Raw genomic sequence first — 21,659 nt, 5'->3', positions numbered from 1 at the left:
TCCAAGAGGTAAATGATGTTGTCTTATTTTATATGTGAGGAAACTGAGCCATTGAACCCGTGGTAATTTGCCCAGTGTCACAGGACTAGTAGGTGGACCAAGAAGGATATAAATTTATACCTGCCAGACAATAAAACCAATCCCTACAGTCAATATCACAGACTTTTCAGAAAGAAAGATAATTAGCCACAAAGAGAAAGACAGTTTTTTTTTTCTAAAAAGTCTATATCTTGACAATGAACTAAAAAAGGATGAATAGCAATGGAAAGAGGCTTTGAATGTCTTCAAATAGTGATGTGTGGGCACCAAAGGAAGGATTTATATTGGAATAGTCATAAGAGACAAGGTATCTGTCCAGCTGCTCAGAGAATAAGTAGCTATAGTTACCTCTCAAGAATTTGTACCTGAAAAATATCAGTGTAGAAAAGTTTTGGTATTTCTGCTTTTTTTAAAGTTTGAAATAGGATTTTCTTTAAGCTTCATTTCAATAATACTCTTAAAATCAAGGGAAGATCATGTCTTTTAAGTCATTACTCTTTATTATTATACTCTTTTTTTCTTCTATTTGATCTCACCCAACTAACCATGATCTGCTTTATGATATATGCTGCCTGCATTTTCTTTCAAAAAATGTGAAAAAGAACAAATATTTTTTAAAGCAAAAATACTAACAAATTTAATGGGCTCTCCAACTCATTAGAATACTACAATATTTGGTACAAGGTAAGCAACAGGATTAGAATGATCCATGAGAATTTAGTCTTTGCAGGAAAAGAAAGACTACATAGGGAGGCAAATAACTGGATCACCGTGATCTACATGTAAAACAAGATAGCACAGGGATCATCTTTTCTTTTGTAAGGCTTTTAAAAAATATTTATTATTGAAGTATAGTTGACATGCAATGCTATATTAATTTCAGGTGTACAAGATAATGATTCAGCTATTCTATACATTACTCAATACTCACCATGATAAGTGTTCCTTCCCCCGCTGTCCCTCTCATAACCACCAGTTTGTTCTTTTTGTGAGTCTATTTTGTTTTTGTTTTTTTAGTGGTTGCTTTTTTAAAAAAAATTAGATTCTACATGTAAGTGAAATCATATAGTATTTGTCTTTCTCTGTCTTACTTTATTTAGCATAATATCCTCTAAGTCCATTCATGTTGCTACAAATGTGTATGTGTGTGCGTGTGTATGTGTGTGTATGTGTTTATGTGTACCATGTCTTTACCCATTTATCTATCAATGGACACTTAGGTGTAGTTTTCATATCTTGGCTATGGTAAATAATGCTGTAAGAAACTTAGGGGTGTGCATATCTTTTTGAATGAGTGTTTTTATTTCATTTGGTAAATTCTCAATAGTGGAATTACATATAATAAATATAATATGTAACCATCTACCGTTGCAGCTAAGTATGGCTTTGTATCTAAGTTCTAACTCTTAGGATATAAAGGGAAATCATGTTTTAAAGGGAGAAACCATGCCCATCTCTCTGTACTTCTTTCAACGTGTTCCTTGACATGTCATTACGTGACTGTGTACCCAAAGACAATATCCAAGGGTGGTAGAGCAAAAGATAAGGTTTTTGGGTCCCATCTCTTTAAGACTTGGAGAGCAGAACAGACATTCCAGTTCTGAACCACCCACTTATAGACTGTTATATGTGAAATACATTCCTATCTCGCAAAAGCACTGTTATTTTGCTCTCTGTTAAATGTAACTGAAAATATATGCTAAATAATGCACCATGAAAGATAGTTAATACTCTCTCTACTTACAGATAGGGGAAGAGAGTCAGAGAAGTTAGTTTTCCAAGGTTACCCAGCTAGTATATGTTAGAATAAAAAACAAACAAACCCAGAGTCTACCCTCTTTTCACTAAAGCAGGCAATCCCCTGTGAGTTAAATACTATGGAATCAAGGAAGAATGAGACATTAATTTTTGTCTAGAGGAATTAACTAGGGCTTCCTGCTGGAGGAAGCAGTTTAATGAGATATTAAAAAATGGGTGTGGAGGAAAAGATACTCTGAGCTGATTAACAAAGTAAACACAGGCAAAGAGATAAAGAGATATAGAAAAAACTCAAGAAAAGCTTAGTGGTTCATTGCATTAATTGATCACTATTGTTTCTTGGCTTTATTCATTCAACATATATTTCAGGGTATCTACCACATGGACAGACACAAACCAGGTCCTAGAGGTATAGCGGTAAAAAAAAAAAAAAAAAAAAAAAAGTCTATAAATTCCCAAATACATGAGAAGATGATACCACTGGCAATGCCTACAGGATAAAGTCCAAATCGCATATCAAGCAAATAAGACCTTCACAATCAAATTAAACCCTACCTTCCCAATCTCATGTTCTGTGACTGCTCTATACTTCAGCCTCACAGAATTCCATATAAATGAGTTTCTGTTCTCTGACCATTGCACATATAGGTCCTTCTTCCTAGAATGCCTTTTCCCTACCCTGCCTAAAAACATGTTACTTAATTTTTAAAAGCCAGCTAAAATTCTACCTTTCTTTGACTTCCTCAAGTACAATGGTGCTTTATACCATGTTCTCCTAAAGCAGTTTCTTCACATCTTCATTCATTTATTCATTCAGCCAGCCAACCAACCTAGCAAAAAATATGCCAGGTTATAGAGATAAGAAAGTGGTAAAAGTGGAGCCTTTTTTCTTGTGCTTATGGAGTTTACACCTTAGGAAGAAACACTGGGCATTAAATAGTTACACTGCAATGTGACAACTTCTTTGAAAAGAAAGAATCTGAACTGGAAGCACACAACAGGAACACCATGCCTAACCTCAGCTTCCCAGAAGAAGCATTATTTAAGCTGAATCCCTTAGGATGCATAGGAGTGAGTCAGGCAGAGAAAGGCAAGGAGTGTTGTTTTTTTGTTTTCTTTTTTGTTTGTTTGTTTGTTTGTTTTTCAAGGAGTATTTTAATAGCATGTGCCAGAACTAAGTATTGTCCACTAGGCTCCATTAGACTATGAAAGTCAATGTTTTTATTTTTTAATTTTTTATTTATTTTTATTTTTATTTATTTATTTATTTTTTTGTCAATGTTTTTAAAAAGCATCCCAAGTGATTTAACACCACCACTACCACCACAAAGATTAAATGCTGGCTCAGGTTAATATTAAATGTGCTACCATTGTACTTTTGTGAATCCTTATAGTTTTGTCTTTCCTCTATGTGGTATTTCCTCTCCCATCCTTCACTTCCACTTCAGTCCAGTATTCAAAAGCTTCCTGGGATCCTCACTAGTAGCTCCCAAGCTCCCAAACTTCAGTATGCATAAGATTCACCTGGGATGCTTGTAAAAACACATATTCCTTGCCCATACTCTAAGATTCTGATTCTGTTGATCTGGGGTAGAGTGGGAAATTCTGTAATAACCTGCCGGATAAGATCTGATGTTACCAGTTTACAGACCACATCTTAAGTAGCAGTTCTTTTTTTTTTTTTTTTTAAGATTTAATATATTTATTAGAAACACAGATTGAGAGAGAGAGAGAGGCAGAGACACAGGCAGAGGGAGAAGCAGGCTCCAAGCAGGGAGCCTGACGTGGGACTCGATCCCAGTTCTCCAGGATCACGCTCTGGGCTGAAGTCGGTGCTAAATTGCTGAGCCACCAAGGCTGCCCTTAATTTGCAGTTCTGTAGAGAAATTATACAAAGACTTCTCAGAATTATTTTCCCTTGTTCTTAGACCTGCTCTGCCAGGTTGAGTTCCTTGGAACAAAAGTGGCTCTTTTGCCTGGGTATAAGGGGCATGTACCTTCAGAGGAACCATTACCAGAAAGAAGGGCATGTGTGGTAACTCTTACCCATCAGTCACATAGTCCACCTGGACAATTGTTATATTTTCTCATTGCCACCTCCCCGACCTAGACTGTGTAGGGATTTCCCAATGGAAGAGGAATTACTAGTAGAGTAGCCCGCAAACTGCCTTCTCTAAGAGCACTCCAGGGGAAAAAGATAAAAGTAGATTGTGAATGGGTAAATAGGTCAGGTTTTCTATTTATTTTGTGATTTAAAAATATTCATTTAAGTCTATTTAGACTTAAAGCCAGCCAAAATTAGTTTTATAATTTCACAAAAAAAAAAATGATGAATCACTGAACCATTAAAAAAGCTTTCAGCAATTGCTTACATTAACTTCCATGTGTATCATGTATGAGAGTCTTGAAAGTTAATAAGCTTTTAAGAGCCATGAGGATAGGGACCATGTCTTTCACATGAACATACCCCACAACTCCCTAGGAGAGTTACAACTATTTAGATAATTTGAAAATACTTAACTCTAAAAAGGATAAAATGAAACCAACTCACAAAAGCAGAGAGGATAATTTTGATGATTAATTAGGTAATAAATATAAAGCACCTAAAAATACTGGTTCCTTGATAAACATTAGCTTCCCCCCCTTCTGTTTTCTTTATTATTATTATTATTATTATTATTATTATTAATTATCTAAATCAGCTTTGTCTCATAGAACTCTCTGGAATGATGGATTCTATAACTAGCTATGCTGGCTACTGAACATTTAAAATATAGCTAGTACAAATTAGAAACTGATTTTGATTTTATATTATTTTAATTAAATTTAAATAATTACATGAGACTTGTAGCTACTGTCTTGGAGAACACAGATTTAGAAGCAAGCATGACAGGGGATCCCTGGGTGGCTCAGTGGTTTAGCGCCTGCCTTCAGCCCAGGGCGTGACCCTAGAGTCCTGGGATCGTGTCCCACATCAGGCTTCCTTAATGGAGCCTGCTTCTCCCTCTGCCTGTGTCTCTGCCTCTCTCTGTGTCTCCCATGAATGAATAAATAAAATCTTAAAAAAAAAAAAAAAAGAAGCAAGCATGACATAGAAGTTGGTAATTAAGTTTGTCAATTTGTTGAACTGAATTGGATGCATCCTTTTTCATACAGATATGCATATGTTTAAGGTGATGAGTGAAAGGAGCAGGCACCCCAAGGGCAGGCCAAAAGGTGTAGTGAAAGAACAAAGACAGAGGATCCAAGGCAAAAAAAAATTTCTGTCATATTGATCAATGCTTCTCACACTTTAATATGCATACAGATTACTGGGTTCTTGTTAAAGACACAGATTCTGATTTAGTAGGTCTTGAAAGAACCTTAGATTCTACGCTCACAAGGTCCCAAGTAATAGCAATGTTGTTTGTCAAAGAGTCCATTTCAAGGAGCAAAGATCTAGATGTAAATAGACCAATGGACCAGCATAACTGGTATTGGATCTACCTCTGAACTAGTTATGGCATCTGCATTCTTGACTCAGTAGTTCTAGACTGAATCCCAGAAATGCTCCATTTTATTAAAGGCACACCATCCCCATCAATCTTGTGATGAACATTTATTACACACCTTCTATATATACTAGAAAGAATACTCATAACAACTCCTGTGGGACAAATATTATCATTCCCATTTACAAATACTAAAGCAAGTTTAGATAGATAATTTGACTTAACCAAAACTCACACAAGTACTATCAGAGGTGGGCTCGGAACCAGTTGCTCTTGAATCCAAATCCTAGTCTTTCTCATAAAATCTTGTTATTCAAAGTGTGGTGTACAATTGAATATCAGCCTCACTTGGAGCTTTCTGGGAAATGCAGACTTTCAGGCCCCATCCCAGACCTACTGAATCAGAATCTGCTTTTTACGATTTCCAGGTCATTAATATTTGAAAAGCACTAATATACACCATCTTTACCTTTATAGAGCAAAGTAACAAGTGGAAGAGCAGAGGATCCGCTGATTGTGGCAGCTAAGAAATGGATTTAGACTGGCCAGGGTTGACTTTAGAATAAATATTGATAGCTTTGCCTCTATTGCTAAATTCTCATTGCCTCATGGGCACAGTTTAAGCCAAAATTAAAACTGTTTTCTGGTAGTAAGGATTTTTTAGTTTTGAATAACACTATATTTCCAACAGATAAAAACATCAACAATATGGTTTTAACAGTGTTCATGGGGGAAGAAAAACACAAGAAAGAAATATACCTGTTTACTGAAAGGTAAGTGTATTAAATCAGCAAAGTCTTCTAAAATATCTTAACATTATTAATCACTACCAGGATGCTTCAAACAAACAAACATAATTCTGTTTCCTCTCTCTTCATGGGTAATACTGAAAAACTATCCAATTAAGAGTAAGAGTAGCCTGAATCAAAAAGGTCTGTTATTGTACAAAGTGACTCAGAGGAATTAATGTGTAACTTGCCCTGCTCTGTGACCAACTGCTTGGTCATCCCACTTCTGCAATACAGCAGCTTCCTCCTCAGAGAGCTTTTACCCTGAGCTTCCTGCTGCTGGAATCATTCAGAAATGCCATTTAAACCTTGGTTAACAACACCTCTTAGTTTCAAGCCCATTCTTTGGCTCCTGAATGAACCACATTTCTAATTTGATTGTTTCTCTCCATCCCTGAACCCACGTCATCCTTTATTTTCTCTCATCCCCCACTCTTCTTTACACCTTTTACTATACTGTTAACTTTTCTTAGGCCATTTTATTCCCTTGAGACCACTTTTTGGTCTTCTGTCCTAGAAACATAGCTACATCTATATCCAATGACCTTTCACATTTGAAGTTCTCTATAAAAATCTCTCTGATAATACTGATATTATGATTGTTTTCAAATAACTTTTACATAAATAATCTTCTTGGAAGTCAAATACAGTGGGTGATACTATTAAGGATCTTCTCTTTTTTTTTTTTTTTTTACAATCTAACCCCTCTTTCTTTTCTCTGTTCTATTTCTCTCACTCCCTCACTTTCTTGGGAGGTTTTCCAACTCAGTCCTGGAATTTCTGGAACAAATTTCCTTGTCTCCATTGTTATTTTTCTCTCTAGAAGCAAAGTTTCAGACAACAAAGTGTCTCAAAGAAAAGTAAGGTCATTGTACTGTCAATACATGCTAGATGTTTCTTTTGTTTCTGAATAGTATCCCTTAAACATCCTTAATAATCTCACTTCCCATCATTTGAAGATACTCACTGTCCCTTGGTTGCACATCAAAAACTGTTATGTGGAGTAAAAGTAAATGATAGATTGAGCTCTACCATTTACTAGTTGGGCTAGAATATTTGTATCTGTAAAATGAGAGGTTTGCATTCAATGGATCCTAAGTTACTTAACAAGAGTTTAAACTCATGATTCTTGAGTATACCACTTCCCACAGCATATTTTCAGAAAACAAATCAAAATATAACCACTATGAAATGCACTCTAGAGAAGTAAGGGTGGGAGGAAGCATCCTAGAATCTCTCTGGTTAATTTTATTTTTCTAGAGTAGAGATAATTTTTTTTTTTTTGATGGAGTTCAATATAGGACTCTGACAGGTCTGCTGAAGGCTAGAAGTATGTTAGAAGAGGCTCCCACATCAGTTGACTGCAGAGTACCAAGAGGGTAACGTGTTACCTTTTCACTAAGCCTTTAGGGATGTGGACAGATCATATGCAGGATCCATTCAGTCTGAATTCTTTAACAACACAGAATTTTCAGCAGCTGTCATAAGACAATATTTAACATACAATGGGGAATAAAAAGAATACTGAGTGAAAAATGTAAACTACAGAGTGTTGAAATGATAATTTGCTTCTACTTTCTTTGCTTTTTCTTGAATGATTTTAATCTTCACTTAGGGACTTCTGCTTTGCAGGAGAGGTGGGACTATACCATATGTAAGGTCTTATTCAACCTTATTACATCATGACATCATGCAAGAGTGAATTTATTTGAAGCATTTTTACATAAGAACCTCAGTGACCCCCTCTTTGTTAACAGCAGACCCTCTACGAGCTCTAATAACCCTTAACTTACTGTCCTAAAATAAAAAGGGCAGAAATCTCTTTAAATATTTTTTATGTGTTTATTAAACACTTAAAAATTTCCTTTGGCCACAGATTTCCTCTAGTTATTCAATTGCTATTTGCATGCATGCAAAAGAATTGTTTCCATGAGGACAATATATTTCTAGAATCAAATTTGCTAATTAGCAAAATTAATACATTTACTTGTAATGAAATTATTTGTCATAAATATAATAATGTAAAAATTTGTCATTTAGGTAATATTTTTAAAGAAAGAAATATTCTTATACAATATGAGTGAAATCCTCTGGGAGCTCTGAGATCGTTTTTCATTAAATAGACCTGAAATTATACGAACAACTAGAACATGAAAAAGAAAAGAGGAAAACAAAGTATAGAACATTGAGGAATGAGAAAATAGACTGCAAACAGAACAGTGATTTGTTCAAGGTTACCCAGTAAGTCAGAAACAAAGAGGAGAGTTGGGCCCACGCCAAGACTCAAAGTATATCTACATTAATGGCTACATGCTAATTCTCCCATTTTCAATAGATGATGTATTCATATTTGGGTAATACAGTCATATTTACCATTTTCCAGGGTCTAGCATGTGTTACTTCATAAGTATTTATTATTTAGTTAAAATTATAAATAAACACTATGAACCAGAAGTTAACAAAGCATAATTTCACATACATAATTTCATTTCATCCCTACAATCATCTCTGAGGTAGGTATTATAATTCCTGTATTAAAGATTAATTTAGATCCAGAAAAATTAAATGAGTTGATGAAGAAAACATTGCCATGAGACACTTTGGGACATTTTTACCATACCAAGCTACTCAGAAAACTTCTCTAAAGATCCTACTTTTAAGGAAGCTCAAAGAGGTTTTTCATTAAGCACAAAAAAATTGAAGATTAAAAAAAAGAACTCAAAGTCACATACAAAGTTGATATTTAGGGAATAGAAAGTGATTTTATTAACTTATATGTGGCTGATTTTACTAGCTATTTAGTTGGGTTATCAATTAAGCATGTCTGCAGAAAATCCTTAGATTCTATTGGTAGATTATTTGTACATGAAGGCATCTGGTAGTTAAGGCACGAGAATCCTAACAGAACGCTTTGAAATAATACAGATCTACCACAAGAAAGCAGTCCTACTTACAAAATCAAGACTCTGTGTTCCATGTCTACTTCAAAGCACTGCTCATCTATCTGCTTTTGCCAATGGATATAGAATACAAATTTACTAGAGTGAAAACACAGAATTCCTTAGAATACATGGTTCCTTGCGCCAGAGGTATTGGAGCTTCTATGACAAGCTGTCTTCCACCCAAAGTCACATGTAGCAGAGGAGAAAGCATACTTATTTTCCCTAAGCTGAGAGGCCGAAAACAAGGGAGGGAAGGAAGAAATATAAGCAGCTTCCTGATAGGAGTGAAGTAAGATCTCAAACTCTTTAGCCAGGCTATCTACATTCATTCTTGGCTCTCCTTCGAACTGTGCAACCTTGAAAAGGTTAATTCTTTATGACTCAGTTTTCTTATCTGTAATATAGAGAAATTAATAGAACCTATCTTATAGGGTTGTTCTAAGGCTTAAGTTAATATTTGTTAAGTGCTTAGTTTCAGGTGTACAGTAATCCCAATAATAATAATGCTTGACAAATGAAGATAGGAAGAGTGAGAGACAGAATAGTGGATGCTATGTGTCTTTAATGCATTGCTTTGCTTCTTTCTAATGGAGGCCTCTTCTTTTCACAGCTGGGGCCACTGATTTCTCCCAGTGAGCTTTTAACCCCATTTCTTGTCTGACCCTAAACGACTTGTTCAGAAGGATTTAAGAAGACCTAGCTCAGTAGTTCAGGTGAGTCAGCATCAAGTCAAGCTTGCTGTTATTCTTGTCCTGACCTTGTGTCCCAGTTTTAGTCACTTGTTCCTGTAATCAAGACCCAACCTTCTATTCCAGTTCTAGCATTCTGCTCCCCTGTGGGTGAGTCCTAGCTTAGAGGATCTGCTCAGGATCTCCAGTTCCTCTGAGGCAGACGCCTCCCAAAAGACAGCCTCTGGACTGGACACACATTGTTTGGCATATGGTGCATGAACTCTGGAAAATCAGTTGCCTATATTTAAAAAATCCAAACTTTTACATAAAAATTCAGATTTCCAATTTCTCTGGAAAAATTAGATGATCTGGCAGGACTTGGTCCCTAATTTCCCATTGGTAGCAATCCACTGGAGCCAAGTGGAGCTGCCCCCTTTGGTAGGCCATGTGCTCTCTATTCCCTATTGTCCCCATGACTCCTGTTCCATTTGTTTCTGTGAGTTACTAGGTCCTTGTAGGCATTTGAGTTAAGGTATCTAAGATTCAGAATAGCTGATACTTACCAAACATTTACTTTGTGCCAGTATTCTTTTAAGTGATTCACAAGTTTATTCATTTAATCAAAGACCAGGAATCTGTTTGTTCTTATTCATTATCCCTGCAGTTCTCCTGCTTCAAATTCTATCTGCATACACCTGTGTCTGTCCCATCTTCCCAAATCACTATTTTCTATCCTTTACCTAGGGCCACTCATAGAGCCTTGTTGGGCCTCCATAATGTCAACCACCCATCGACATTGTGGCCATTGCCACTCGAATCTCCCCTGCCCAGGTGAACTTTGTTGTCGAGAATTTTGACCATAAGGGTGGCTGTATTTCAGGTACAGAATCCCAGGCTTTACTGAGCTGCCTGAGCCTAGATATCTATCTCATGCTCTAGGCTTTCATAAAACCACACATTTCATTATATATAAGTAAACTACCCCTTATAAAAATCTGTTATAACTCTTGTTAGAAGTCCAGCAAAATCCACCAAATGTTTATTGATAGCTTACTTGTGAAAGTGATTTGAATATTCCTTAATAAGAAACCCAAAGAAGTTTATCCATTTCTTCCACAAGCAATTCAATATATTTTCAGGAAATTTCAATATCTTTTTAGGAAACATTATTTGAACAGAGTCGGCTTGTTTGTTTTCTCAGGATGTGCCCTTGGGCTTTACAAAACAATGGATGAAAGAGAAACTATTTGCATGACTAAGCCAAGATTTAGCAAATATCAAAACAAAACTCACAAAACTCATTTTACATATTTCGTAAGATTATCTGGATTGGGTTAAACTGAATATGTATTGAACTTTAAATTTAGCTGATTAAGTTCTAACATAATTTTTAAAGAAAGTCTTAATAAAAATGCTACTTACATAAGGAATCGTGTCCAAAGTATCTGTGTTGACAATTATAGGAGCAGGGCTGGCCTAAAAAAGAGAAACAGAAAAAAAAAATAAGTAACAAGTAGTCTATTCTGAGATAAGATCTGTTAAATGTATTTAACATTTCAATGGTTCAATGGTATTTCTTGAGGACCTGTAAAGGCGCTGTGTCAGGATTTTGAGGGATAAACGAAATATCTTGGAGCTCGCTGCAACCACCTCCTTCAAATATGTTTGCTACATTTACTACGTAATGAAATGAAGTAAGCAGTTGAATTGTACTCATTTTCTCTTAAATTCTACCCAACAGTAGGAGGTGAGGATTTGAGCTGTGTGTATGAGGTAAGAATTTCTAATAAGTTGGGTGACAGTTAAAATGTATAGAATTCCTTAATAAAATGGCTGTACAAAATCCATTTATTTTCTCTCTCATGGAAGCAAACTTAAACCTAAACTAGTATTGATAATCCTTCTCTTTAAACTGCCTTTTGAGAATATGTTGAAAATAGAAAGTTTCGCTCATTGATATCTTATATGTGCTTACCTATTATGCATTCTTTTTCCTATCTTTTGTGATTTATGCATTTCTCATCACGTACCTTAGAAATCCTTAGATAGGAAATTAAAAATTTGTAAAAGATGGTATAAAATCATATTGGGTATGCTAAACTATCTTTTTTTAAAAAAATGTACAAACTGTAGTCATTCCTTTTAAAGTTAAGTAGGAAACTGTGGAAAACTGGTATAGAAGTGCTAGAAGCCAAGTCATTAGAAATAAGAGATTGCAATCTCTATTTGCATCAACCAATCTGACTTCATGAATATTGAGTAGACCTATCTCTTTTTTTTTTTTTCTAGTTTCTAGAATTTTCATAGCATCTTTTCCTTCATCCCCTGCAGGATCTTTCATCTCTTTCCCAAAATTGCAGATTTCATTTAGATAGGGGAAATACTCTCATCATGATTAATCGAAAGCTGTCCTATAAGACACAGTGGTTTTGGCAAGTGCTCAACTTTTGGGACATTTCATTAGCTGTGCCCTCTGGAGTTAACAACAGAGTTAACAGCTTTTTAATGTCAATCTGCCTATGGAATCCTAATCGAATTATAAAACAAACAGCAATCCAGCAGATTTTACGAAACAAAATTCCATGTTTTAACATAACACACGGCATCAAGAGCATGATCCTGGTCTTCATATCTACATAGTGGGTCAGCTAGATGTTCACAGTTTATTTGTTAATTCCTAAAAGCAAATACCTTAGGGTGAATAGAGGCTTTGGAGAAAGACAGTTTCCACCGGATCCCACCAAAAAAAGAAAAAAACAAACAAACCCCAAAACATACACACACACACACACACAGTACTTGTATAGAGGTATGTGGTGTAGGGAAATGAACATGAGGTTTGATGTCAGAAAACCTGGGTTCGACTTTGGTTTGGTAACGTCCTGACTTTATGTTTTGGGGGCTGAGCAACTTCCTAGTGGTGTGATCTGAGGGCAATTACATGAATCACCTTTGCCTCATTTTCCTTCTCTGTAGAATGGGAATAGAAAGAGATGTTTGAAGAATAAATGAGGTGACATATTTGAACATGCCTTGTAAACTTAGATTTCAGAATCAATGCTAAATATTATTCTTAGTATCCCTAAGGATGGGCCACTTTAAGAATATATTACTGAATGGTTTGTGAACTGTTAATACCCCCGGGATTTCAATGAGATGTTAACTGAGCACTAAAGAAAAGATTAGACCATGTGAAATATTACTTATTATATACATATTGCTTGCCCATGTATAAGAATACACACATATATTCTCATCTAATTTCCATAAAACCATATTGATGAAGCATTATTTTCACTATGCCCACATTATAGATGAGAAAATGGAAGCTCAGGGAAAATGAGAGTTTAGATTTAACACTGGCCTTTCTGACCTCAAAACCCATTTTTTCCACAATAAGCTGCTCTGTGATCTCAGTAGCCAGGTGTCTCATTGCAAGAGTCCTGCAATTATTGAAGATCTCTAGTTAGACAGCATATGAGGCTCAGACAAACCAGAGACCACTCTGGAGGCAAGACGCCTTAGGTCTTGCATATCAGACACTGAAGGAATCTGGTGATGCCTGACTGTTTATTGGTATTGTTCCAGTCTGTTTTTTAGTTTTGACTCTTTTCTTCTATGCTTTCTAACTGGTTCCCAGGATGATCCAAAATGTTTGTGTCTCATCTTCTTGACCAGACTGAAAGCTTTCCAAGTATCGCACCCAATAGTTGTATTTTCCCCTATTATCTAGTACAGTTTGATCAGTAACTATACATTGATTTTATTCAACCCATCTTACTTTTGCTTTTCCTTTTATAGATTACATTAATGTGCTCTAGGAATAAATTTTGTACATAAGCTGCTTGTTATATGATGCCATTTATCACTTTCATCTATTTATGTTACTATTTTCTGTTTCATATTGATTGGTTCTTCTAATCAGACTCTATGTTTAAAAAATGACAAGGATTGTATATTTTCCTAGAATTCTTCATAGCTCTTGGGTGCACCAAAGGAGCTCAGTAAATACTTAGGAATTATTGACAAAATCTAGCTACAAAGTATAGGTGAGAGTATAAAGGAAAGTAATACCTCTTTGTAAGCTTGGGAGAGCATTTCTAGGATAACTCCAAAATCTACTGTTACCAAGAAGACTGTGACTACTTTTCCAATATCTGCTGACACTTTCTTTCATTAACCAGTCTCTATTGCTTAACTATCCAGCTTTTATGAAATATGCTTATTTCATAACTGTAGGATACAGAGGTTGTGAGGTACATTCTATGTTATTTGGAGAACTCATTGCTTCTTTGTGGTGCTAAAAAATCCAGAAGCCCTCATTAATGCCTGCATCATTTAAAGTCACTAAAAATGCATGAACAAACAGAAGGTATGGAATGTGTGAATACACACATACAGCACATACATCTGACATTGGCAAATCTCTGGCATGATTACCAAGGAGATATCATGGTTGTTCTGTATCCCACTGTACTGCTACATCCAGCTCTCTGAAATCAGATCTCCCATTTCTCTGCTCCAGGACCCTCACAGCCCTCCCCAGTTTTCACAGAAGATTCTTGGAATCTTTATGGTACTCAATGGCACATATCAGCAGAGAATAAAAATCCCAAGTGGTGACAGAATGCAATCGAATTCTAAGTATGGCTCATGACAGCTTCTTACCAGTTGTTAATTTCAGATCTCCCCTTGGCTCATCTTGACTTCTGTTTCTTTTCTCACTTTTGAAATCATGTGAGTCCATACCAATTTGATCAACTTTTTTTTTAAGATTTTATTTATTTATTAATGAGAGACACACACAAAGAGACAGAGACATAGACAGAGGGACAAGCAGGATCCTCTCAGGGAGCCTGATGCTGGACTTGATCCCCAGACCAGGATCACACCCTGAGCCAAAGGCAGACACTCAACTGCTGAGCCACTCAGGCATCCCCAGTTTGATCAAGTTTTGTTTCAGATTCTTAAAACCAATTCCCTGGCTATTTTGATGGTTCCCTCTAAGCTTTATCTCCAAATGCATAATGCCCTAATGTATACACAGTCTCCTTCCATATTGGGTATTTTGTTTAATTGAATGCCTAAATTAAACTGGTAACTTAGCAGATTCTAGAATCCCACTTCAGTATGCTTATTTCTATTAACTAGTAAAGAGATTTTTAACAAATATGAATATATATATGTATATATATATATATATTTAAGATTTTGTTTATTTATTCATGAGAGACACAGAGAGAGAGGCAGAGACACAGGCAGAGGGAGAAGCAGGATCCTCACAGGGAGCCTGATGCGGGACTCAATCCCCAGACTGGGATCACACCCTGAGCTGAAAGCAGACGCTCAAACACTGAGCTACTCGGGTATCCCTGAAAAAAATCTTTAAAAAATCAGAAGTTTCAAGGCTTGTCTTTATGCAAATCTAGTCAAGGATTTTTTAAATTATAAACATTTAAGAAAATCAATCTCTTAGGTGGCCCAAACTATGAGACATAAATGGTTTGCATTTATATTACATTCACTTCTACATAGAGAAAGCCAGTTTACAGTAAGAGGGAAGTATAAAGCTAATTGTAGAGAAGCCAGAAGTAAAAAGAATACTGAAAAATTTAAGTTGTTAGATCAAGTTATTCATGGATGCCAGCTACCTTCCTCTCTTTAAGTTCCATGGGATATCCAAATACCTTTAAATTATACCAGTAACTTTGATTGTGCTAGTAAAAGACAAACTGCTGCTGCTTACCACCAAGAAAATGTAACTAAAAAGAATCCTACATAATGAATGCAAATTTTCAAAGGTGTTCACGGATTCTGACTGATGTGGTTACTTGATATTTGTTATGTGTTAGATTTGAGAAATACTTCTGATATATACCAGGTCAGCTATAGTCAGGAACCCTCTTCAAACAAGGTATAGGCAGGGAGATACAATAGCCATTTAGCCAAATATCACAGTCTGGGAAGCTTATACCCGGCAAGTGTAAGCTAACCAGTGAGAAGGTCACAAGACTGAATCAGGGCCTCTCTCTAAACTTTTAAGAAGCTAAGTGGAAAGGAGAGAAACCCACACAGTCAAGGGACCTAAATACAGCAGGAACTGAACAGTGATGCTGATGGGGTCAAGAACTGTACAGGGATTTAAAATGACCTGGGACATGCAAGTTGAGAGTAAGGGGCTGTCAAGCCAAATCAATAGAAGGTAAAATATGGCAATAATAACATGTTAGCTGCTTTGGGGGCACTGTATCCTTGGTTTATCTTCTCAGTCTCAAAAGACAAGGCTCCTGACTAGGTAAGAAGTAACACAGGTCCTATAAATGACTTTCATTTATGCTATGACATGACAACTTGAAACAAGATGGAAGCTACTGAACATTTTTAAACAAGTCCATTTGTGTATATGTGTGATTTCACTGAGACAGCCAAAGATCTTCAAATTTCAAAGTAAATATTAGCTGACTTAGGTCAGTTGCTACAAGATTATTACCTGTCTAGCATCACAATTCACACCAACAATTCACACAATTCACACACTGGGCTGAGCCCCAATCAGACCATCTTTGAATTCTAACCAGGGAAATAGAATATGGGTCTAAAATGAAATATCTAGCATTAGGTCTGAAATGAGATATCTAAACATTAAGTACTGAATTGGTAAGGTAAGGATTGAACTCAGGATAACTTTATTTTGTTTCAGGTTTCCCCCCCTAATCCTCCACTATGTTGGTCCATTCTGGAAATGAAAAACGTGATGTGGTTAGGGTGGAGGAGACTTCTGTCTCAACTTCCCACATCTAGCTCTCTGCTAGAAATAAAACCCTTTCTTCCTTCTCCTTTATCACAATCTGTCAAGTTGGAGCCCCACATCCTGGGCATTCGCAGGGTCCTCCCCCTACTTGAAGGATTTATCAGGAACCTGCAATTGCCCCTGAGCATCATCACTATCTGATTTCTCATAGTATCCTGACTCAGTCATTTATTAAATGACTATTATGTTCCAGAGGCTGTGGTAACTACTCAAGATGCATCAATGCATTACTTCTCAAAATGCTTTAAGGAAAATGTTTTTGTTCCCATTTTGAAAGACAGAAGAAAAGAAAAGGAGGAGTGTAAGGGAGGCTCAAAGTATCTAAGTCATTTGCCTAAGGTCACAAATCTAAGCGGACCACAACCAGGATTCAAGCCCATGTCTTTCTAGCCCCAGATCTCATGCTCATAATCACCATCTTATCCTTGATTCCCTCTGCTGAAATTTTCCAGGCTAAAATGCAATTGTTTTTCTGTCCTACAAGTTGCTAGTTCCTCTTTCACTGTCTGCAGAAACATTTCTCACCGTACTGACTCAGATTCAATTCACCAATTCTCAGAGGGTTTCCAAGTCCCTTAATCTCTTTCAAACCCCCACTTAAAAATGGGACAACCCTATTTTCCAGTTAACCTATTTCCCAAGAAGGTAGCTGGAGAAATAATGCATGTGAAGCAAAAAGAGTGGTACTCCACAGATGTACGTTTATATTATTTATCACTGTGGTTATTTTTTGCTTTCCTGGATTTTCTCCTTTTCATATTCTCTATAAGACCAACCAGGTGCATGCAGTTTGATCCAGTAGAGCTCTGAGTCATCACCAACAGTAGCACCAAGTGGTTCTGGTATGCGACCTGGTTTGCCCTTACCCTACAGTGACATAGCCCCTGCCCTCCCACATGTATACAACTAAGGGCACTGAGGCAGTAACACGAGGGTGGGTGACAATAGCAGGAGTGTCTGAGGCTTAACTAGGCAAGGGTTAACTTACAGGTTAATGACTATGGCCAGATGTCTCAGGGGAACAACTCTAGAGGAAGCAAAGTCGTTGGCTCCTCTGCCTAACACCTAAAGAAATACACAGATACCTACATACCTAGCTAACCATCAGCCTAGCTCAGAACATTGGGAAAAAAGGGGGGCACCTGGATGGCTTAGTCAGTTGAGTGTCAGATTCTTGGTTTTGGCTCAGGTTGTTATCTCCCAGTCTGGGGATGTATCCCCACAAGGACTCCCACTCATCAGGGAGTCTGCTTCCTCTCTCCCCCTAGCCCTCCCACCACAGTTGCTCTTTTCTCTCTCTGAAATAAATAGATAAGTAAATAAATAAACAAACAAAAATCTTTAGGAAAAAAGGAAAGAACATTGGGGGGAAAATGGCAGATGCATGTTTGGCCTGAATTCAATTCATCTCTGCCTGCCTGAACTCTCTTAATAATAAAAATAATATTTACTTTACAGGAAACTGCCTCAGTTAGCCTGAGGCTAACATGCCGAGGGTCATCCAGCTGGTGATAACAGGGCCAAGAGTCAAACCTAGAAGTCTGGCTCCTACGTGGGTAACTCCTATACAACTGCAAAACATTTGCTTTAATTTTAGGTCTCCAGAAATCTGTGCTAGTTAACACAACTTCCATCACTGATCCTTGAAAACCCGCTATTAGTCTATTATCCCTCTGGGTTGAAGTGTTAACGTGCTTGCTTGATCTTCCTTTAAAATACAAGGTAGTGTAATGTTTTGCAGAAAATAGACGGTATCTTAAAGACCTCAGTTAGGCTACGTCAAGTACATCTGTCCTGGGTACAGAAAAGATGGGGTGGCCTGCAAAAAGTGGGGAACCAAGGAGACTTTATTTTCTCTCTAGAATTAATCCCACTTAGAATAGGAGATAAAAGTTGCTTGAACTACTGTATATTAGAACTCTTTGGATTTCCACCCAGCTCCCCTGACACATACCCCTCCGCACTTAGTATAAAAGGCAAAAATAAATGACTCACCAAAACTTCAGATCACCACTGAAACCCAAACTGATACTTGCATTATACTGATCACTAATACCATGTTTTGTAATTTATAGAGTGTATTTATATATGTTAGCTCATTTAACTTCCACAGAAAGAGGAAAGGAAACTAACATTGATTGAGCAAATACCCATTGTGTGCCAGGCAAATATGATAGGCTTTTACTTCTTTTCTTGTTTACTCCTCACAGATCCCAGAGGGACTGGTGGAATTTCCTCTGTTTATAGATATGTAAACTGAGGTGTAGAATGATTCACTGAATTTCCTAATATCAGACTGCTAGAGAAGAACAAAGCTGGGATTCAAACCCAGGTCCTTTGACTCTAAATCCCTTACTTTTCTCCATTTCTGCCACAAATTCCACTGATTCACACTGAGCATTTACAAACCTGTTTTATTTATGCAAATGCTCTCTGGAGATTGCATAAAAAAATGGAGTCATTAGCTCAAATCTCAAAAGTGGTTTAGTCAATGTGCCCCATGCCATATAACCATACATACTTAATTCACTGATTCACTCCATGTGGTGCTACTCCTGAAAAGATCCATGTGGATACCATCTGCTCCTTTTTGCTAAGCCACCAAAGAGCTATAATCTCAGCAGTATAGTTGTATTTTCACACTTAGATACCAGAATTCTAAGCGAGCAGTCAACTTGGTTCACTAGGCTAAGGTAGGCCTAGTTTCTTCTGTAGTTCATAGATCAAGGTCTTGTACACAGTAGGGTGATCAATAAATGGTGTTATTTCTCTCTTCTCTCTTCTTTCTTTCCATAAAGCCAAGTTTCTCACTACTCCAAGCACACACCGTACTCATATCTATCATAGGATACTATTTACATTCTTCTTTCTTTTATATCATGAATCAATCATGGTCCCCTCCTCTCTGCCTAACCAAATTTTATCCATCCTTCAAGGACAATCTAAAGCCCTAGACTTTCCATGAAAGTTTCCTTAATCCTGGCTGCAGGTCTCAATCTATCTACCCATCGTTTCCCCCCAAATTTTAAAGCATTCACTAGTTGTATTACTTCAGTTCACACTGACTTATAAGTGTTAAAGGAAAGAAATTATGTGAAAGTACTAAACTCTGACATTCTTAATGATTGCTTCTTCCTGTTCTTATACATGTTGATGGCTAACTGATTCATGTGTGATATTTTTATCTCCTTGCTAAAACTGTAATTGTTTTGAGGGCAGGACTCTTATTTCTTTGCCAGCCTCCCCCATCTACACTCCCATTAGTGCTACACTCCCATTATACAGTGTACTCAAAGATGTTTGTTAATGGGTTTTAAACCTTTGAAACTAGAGCCACAGCAGCAAGACATAGGACTCATGAGAAACCCATAAGGCAACAGATTAGGTAAAATGGGTAGAAAGGGGTAACTCCCCCCTGCCCACTGGTGACTACTCTTGTACCACATTGATGGGAGCATCTGGAACTTGTTCTGTACTACAGACTATACTAGTCTGAAGTATGACATGTAAACTAAGGACAGTTATAAGCAGAAAGACTCTTCTATGCCTATCATATGCTGGTTGTTTATATTTATTCTTTTCTACTTCTTATTACAAGCTAATGAATTACCTGCTATAATTATGCTCATTATACAGATAATGAAAGTGAGGAATGGGCCTGTAATGCAATTTATCCAAGGTCACTACATTAAGAACTAGTGGAGCCAAGTTTGGGTAAATACCCAGTAGTGTGCAGTACCTGGATCATAAGGTAGTTCTATTTTTAGCTTTTTGATGAATCCCCATACTATCTTCCACAGTGGCTGTGCCAGTTGACACTCTTACCAACAGTGCATGAGTGTTCTCCTTTCTCCAAGTTCTCATCAACACCAGTTGCTTCTTGTGTTTTTGATTTTAGCCATTCTGACAAGTGTGAGGTGATATCTCATTGTAGTTTTAATTTGTATTTCCCTGATGATAATGATGAGCATCTTTTCATGTGTATATTGGCCATCTGGATGTGTTTTTTTTTTTTTTTTTTTTTTGAGAAATGTCTGTTCATATCTTCTACCCATTTTTAAAATGGTTTATTTGTTTTAGGGGGTGTTGAGTTGTATCAGTTCTTTACATATTTTGGATACTAGCCCTTTTTTGGACATGTCATTTGCAAAATTTTCTCCCATCCAGTAAGTTGCCTTTTAGTTTTGTTGATTATTTCTTTCATGGCATAGCAGAGTTTTATTTTGATGTAGTCTGAATAGTTTATTTTTCCTCCTTGCCTCTGGAGACATATCTAGAAGGAAATTGCTATGACTGTATTCTCTTCTCAGATTTTTATGGCTTTATAGGTCTTATATGGATTCATATGGTTTTATAGGTTTTTAATCCATTTTGAATTTGTTTTTGTGTATGTTGTAAAAGAATGGTCCAGTTTCATTCTTTTGTGTATGTTGTAAAAGAATGGTCCAGTTTCATTCTTTTTGGCTGTCCAGTTTTCCCCAAAGGTCACTCTTGACTCCAAATCCATATATTTGTTGCATAATACACCGTATAAAGTGAGGAAAGTAGTTCTGAAATTGTTCCATGCTCTAACTTACATCCAGCTGTACATTTCAGAAGTTGGAAAGGCAGAAGGAAGCATATGATTTAATGAAAAGCTAAAGACTCAAAAATCACAAATAAAGCAAAATGGGATCTTAAGAACTTGCTAAATTTTTCAGATGAGTGTGAAGGCCTGTATCAAAAGATTCACCCAAAACTAAACATTCATTTGAAATTTCAAAAAGTTCATATAGTTTTAATATTACTTCATAGCTATCTATTTTTTTAATATAAGAATGTTTGAAATTATTCATAAAGGAGTCAACCTAGTATCCCAGGTAGTTTTTGCATGGCCATCAAATGTCAGGTACTTTATTTCCCTGGAAGCAGCCACAATCCAGCTGAAAGATTATGTCATTGGAATAAAGATGGCTGGACTGGGAATCAGGACACTGAAGTTTTAGATCCAACAAGTTCAGTAACTCAGGGGAAAAAAAAAAAAAAAGCAATTCACTGAGCCTCCCTACTTATTTCTGTATTTCAGGGGTAGAGAGTGAAATGGATGACCTCTAAGAGTCTATGTCTCATCAAGGATTTGAGTTCACTCATCATAAATTTTGTTCTGCTGGCAAATAGTA

General features: G+C 36.6%; 1 protein-coding gene and 1 long non-coding RNA gene across 35 annotated transcripts in view; one reads left to right on the top strand and one right to left on the bottom strand.

Moving 5' to 3' along the window:
- DLG2 (discs large MAGUK scaffold protein 2) overlaps positions 1-21,659 on the bottom strand; it is a 1,976,108-nt gene that overhangs the window by 701,105 nt on the left and 1,253,344 nt on the right. For all 30 annotated transcript variants that reach the window (XM_049098993.1, XM_025419434.3, XM_025419437.3 and 27 more), the window contains one exon: positions 11,112-11,165. In XM_049098993.1, the coding sequence (XP_048954950.1) occupies positions 11,112-11,165 (54 nt within the window). The remainder of the gene's footprint in view (positions 1-11,111; positions 11,166-21,659) is intronic.
- LOC112642085 (uncharacterized) overlaps positions 1-21,659 on the top strand; it is a 118,243-nt gene that overhangs the window by 45,643 nt on the left and 50,941 nt on the right. For 3 of the 5 annotated variants that reach the window (XR_007404665.1, XR_007404662.1, XR_003125034.3), the window contains exons 2-5: positions 5,980-6,061; positions 9,629-9,731; positions 11,431-11,462; positions 17,959-18,052. This is a non-coding gene — a long non-coding RNA (uncharacterized LOC112642085). The remainder of the gene's footprint in view (positions 1-5,979; positions 6,062-9,628; positions 9,732-11,430; positions 11,463-17,958; positions 18,053-21,659) is intronic. The other 2 variants (XR_007404663.1, XR_007404664.1) reach the window with 2 other exon arrangements.

The sequence above is a fragment of the Canis lupus genome, chromosome 21, assembly GCF_003254725.2.
Source record: "Canis lupus dingo isolate Sandy chromosome 21, ASM325472v2, whole genome shotgun sequence".
In the NCBI taxonomy this organism is placed as follows: domain Eukaryota; kingdom Metazoa; phylum Chordata; class Mammalia; order Carnivora; family Canidae; genus Canis; species Canis lupus.
This window is presented reverse-complemented; position numbering and strand designations above follow the sequence as displayed.